The sequence below is a fragment of the Camellia sinensis genome, chromosome 13, assembly GCF_055761805.1.
Source record: "Camellia sinensis isolate YWXY chromosome 13, ASM5576180v1, whole genome shotgun sequence".
NCBI lineage: Eukaryota > Viridiplantae > Streptophyta > Magnoliopsida > Ericales > Theaceae > Camellia > Camellia sinensis.
The window spans coordinates 33,602,675-33,606,928 of record NC_138973.1 but is presented as its reverse complement, the minus strand read 5'-3'; the positions used below and the strand labels follow the sequence as shown (position 1 = coordinate 33,606,928).

The 4,254-nt window shown below is 40.6% G+C and overlaps 1 protein-coding gene across 1 annotated transcript; it reads left to right on the top strand.

Annotated features, from left to right (window-relative positions):
- The first annotated feature begins 249 nt into the window (after positions 1-249).
- LOC145805292 (protein FAR1-RELATED SEQUENCE 5-like) lies at positions 250-3,649 on the top strand. The gene is made up of 3 exons (XM_082900408.1): positions 250-443; positions 720-1,553; positions 3,496-3,649. The coding sequence occupies exons 1-3, from the start codon at positions 439-441 to the stop codon at positions 3,647-3,649; spliced, it is 993 nt and encodes a 330-aa protein (XP_082756534.1). The 5' UTR covers positions 250-438.
- Positions 3,650-4,254: the final 605 nt, after the last annotated feature.

Below are 4,254 nucleotides of genomic sequence, written 5' to 3'. Positions count from 1 at the left end.
TTAAAAAAATTATAAACAAAATATACAAAAATATTTATATTAATTATAAAATCTATCAATCAAATACAAAAATTTACATGAACACCAAACATAAATAGAAAAATAAAATAAATTAGTCAACATTTATTTGATATATTATTATATAAGAAAAATCGAAAAAACCGATTAAACCGGACCAAACTGGCTAATGCTTGTATTTGCATGATTGCATCCCACTCACTCTCTGTATTTCGTCTCTATCTCTCTCTGTTCTCCTCTCTGTGTAAGGTTGAGTCAGTGTAACTGTTGATTTCCATTAACAGGGAGAAGCCCCTGTTGGGTACGTTCCATTGACGAAGCTCTGTAGGGAACAGTATAACGGGCGATTTCCAACAACAACGTAACTACAAGGCTGTGTTGGTTCCATTGCTGAAGTGAAGCCCTTCTCTCGAACTAGATATGAGGTATGGAGCTGTCTCCCTCTCTCTGTCTCCCTCTCTGTCTCTCTGGCCCGTTCACTTCAGCTATTTTCCCTCAACTAAACCCCCATCCTAACTTCAACAGCTCTACGCTTCGCTCCAACGGAAACCCCTCCATTGGCAGCTAACCTTTCTCTTTCTCTTTCTCAAGCGAGTGTTTGTGTTTGCACAAACAGCTAAACCGTGTGAAAATGTCATGTTTGTGTTTGTGTTAACAATTTTCGGTCATCAAGTAATTGTTTGTAGTAATGTCATGTGCAGTATGGCCCCAGCGGAAGTTAAAAGGGAAGGTGATGATTATGACATTCCAAATGAAGCAGATGACATTCGTTTGATGAATGAAAGTCGGGCAGAACCTGATCATGGTTGCGAAGTTGGTCCGAGCAATGAAGAAGCAACCAACATGAACGTTGAAGATGGCGGAGCCGATGTGAAAAAAGAAATGGTTGACGATGCTCATCGTAATGACATGGTTGGTGATGTTGAACGTGCTATTCTGGAACAGAAATTTGATTCGGTCGAAGATGGAGAAGATTTCTACAATGCGTATGCTAAAGCCAAGGGATTTAGTATACGAAAATCTAGATTTAACACAAATAAAGAGGGAAAGGTCGTTAGTAGGCTGTGGTTGTGTTCAAGGGAAGGTCAGAGATTACCAAAATACTTGGACCGTGTTGCTGAGAAGAGTAGAGCTCCCAAGGCACTAACAAGAGTTGGTTGCAAAGCCCAATTTCGCATACGGTACGATGCGGATGCTGGTGAAGGGGGAAAGTATGTTGTGACTCACTTCGTCGCAGACCACAACCATGAATTGGCGGAACAACACTGTGTGATGTATCTGAGGTCACATCGCAGTTTAAACAACGCTAACAAAGCTCAAGCAATGGCTATGCGCAATGTCGGTGTGAAGACTAGCCAAATCATGGACTATATAGTAAATCAGTCCGGGTCTTATGAGAATTTTGGTTTCATTCGTACGGATCTGCACAACCATATTCAAGCCGAACGTAGAGCAGAAGTTGAGGATGGTGATGTGCAGGGTGCGTTGGCTTACCTATGCACAAAACTTGATATTGATGCACGTTTTTTTTACAAGTATGATGTGTGTAACGATAACAAGTTACAAAATCTGTTCTGGGTAGATTCAAAATCGCGGGCCAACTACGCAAAGTTTGGTGATGTGTTGATATTTGACTCAACTTACAAAACCAATGCATACAAGAAACCTTTTGTCATGTTGGCTGGTGTGACTAGCCACTTTAGGACCACGATATTTGCATGTGTTTTGCTAGCTAATGAGACAATTGAGACATACACATGGGTTTTGGAAACATTTATGGAGGCGATGGGCAATAAAGCACCTGTGCCCGTACTGACAGATGGGGATAAGGCGATGTGAGAGGCAATCAGAAGAGTATTTCCAGACGCAAGACATCGATTATGTAATTGGCATCTTGGGAAAAATGCTGTTTCAAATGTTCACATAAGTGGCTTTGCACATGCTTTCAAGTAGTGCATGGACATGGAAACGGATGAGACAAAGTTTGAGCATGGCTGGACGACAATAGTCGAAAATTTGGACTTCAAACCAACAGTTGGGTGTTGGAGACATATGAGAAGCGTCATATGTGGGCTGAGGCATATATGCGTGGATATTTCTTTGCTAGGATGAAGAGCACTCAGCGCTCGGAGTGTATGAATGCTTATTTCAATCCCTTCCTCCAACACAAATTGAAGCTATATGAATTTGTTAGGCACTATGATCGGGCTCTTGCAAGGATAAGGTATAACGAGGCTGGAGATGATGCTGAAACAAATAACACTTTTTCGGTATTGATTACTCCATTGCGAGATATAGAGAGACATGGAGCTGAGCTATTCACCCGAAATATATTTAGAATGTTCCGTGATGAAATCTTAGAAGAGGGGAAGTTGAATGTCAAGGACGTGTTCCCTTTGCCGGATGGTCAGAAATGCTACTATATTCATAAGTACAAAGTGAAGGACAGATCATGGATAGTAACACACAGTCCAGTGGATGCTGCAATGAGATGTTCTTGCATGAAGTTTGAGTCGTTGGGGCTACCTTGCTGCCACATGATATGTGTTACGAAAGCTGAAAATTTAACGCAAATTCCCCCAACTTGTGTGCTGCATAGATGGACAAGGGCTGCAAGCAAGGATGGCCAGCAATGGCCTCAACCCTCAATTGATAGCACTACAACACAGACGACCCGGTATGGGATATTGAGTTCTTCCTACAATGAAATGTGTTTCTATGCCTCGCAATCAACGGAAGGTTTCAAAGAGGCTAGGGATGCATGTCTTTTGATGACGAGCCGGATGAAGGAGTTATATGAGAGGAATTTGAACGGTGGGAATGGAGACAAAGGAAAACATTCATTCCGTCGACAATTTGGAGTAGAAGATCCTGATGTTGTGAAGACAAAAGGGAACCCAGGACGGGCCTCGTCCAACTGTCGAAGACCAAGAAAATGTGGGAATTACAAATACATTGGGCACACAAAGCGAACGTGTCCTAAGGTTCGGTTTAGCCGGACAGTGGGTACTAACTCAGATGCAGATACACCCCACATAACTGACCGTGAGTACAATGTGGAGTCATTGCCCGTTCGCTGCAAAACTGGGTTGGTGGATCCAAGTACACCGCACATTAAGCAACGACGACTATTTTTTGATGTTTTCTCCTGATTCCAAGCAGCCTGTGGGCCAATACGGTAGTGTTGAAGCAGCAGTGTGGAAAAATGATTCGAACACAATTGATGAGGTGAATCAGGTAATTGTATAATTTGTATGATTTACTTATTCCCTTAATTTATTAGGTAGACAGTACTAGCTATTGAAAACACATGGAAATAATGTATGTAGTTTTCATTTTGCACGGATTGCTGTACGTAACGTGTAAATAATTGGTTATGTACAATGCCAGGAAATGGCACAACGTTACTTATGTACAAGGCCACGAGTTGTAAATTTTCCATATTGTTTAGAGTGATGTTGTCATTTGTGTTTGCAGTGACTTGTCATTTTGGAAACTAATTGAAGGTGAGGTGAGATATATATGGGTTGTCTGTGTATTGTTTTGGGTGGGAAATTGGCTTATGTCTGTATTCCAAGATTCCTATTGCGGGTTGCTTGTTTCTGTTCCATATTTGGTTGGATCTAACTGAAGGGTTTTTTGCGGTGTGGTTTATCAACTAACGATGTGTTTCGCTTCGTATTGATTATGACTTGTGTCGGTAAATTAGTATTATATTTCGAGTAAAATACGAATTTTGTCCAAGTGGGTTTGCAAAATTACATACCAGCACATGCATTTTGTATACAATCCAAGTGGCAGTTAATTTTGGGTGTTACTTGGAGAAAGTAACCCAACGAACTCGTTACTTTATCTCCATGCCGATTGGTATATGAATTACGAGTTACGAACAGGAGTTGTGAAATTATTTAATGTTTACTATGGAAGTATGGGTTTATTGTTAGTAAAATTATGGTGGGCCTATATCGACAGCAACGAAGCAGTAATTTAAAGTTGACAAGTTCAAGAAGAAAATCAAGCAATTGTGGTATTGGTTCAAATGCCTGAAATGGATGAAGACTTCTTTCGATGAACTAAAAGTAGAAAGTAGAAAGTAGAAAGTAGAAAGTAAGTTGTTGTGTTGTTGTGTTGTTTGTAACAAAGTAGAAAGTAAAAGGGAAAAAACTACACAGAAGTTACAATGTAGAAAGTAAGTTGTGTTGTTGTTCATGTCCTCTTTCTCTGCAAACATTCTGC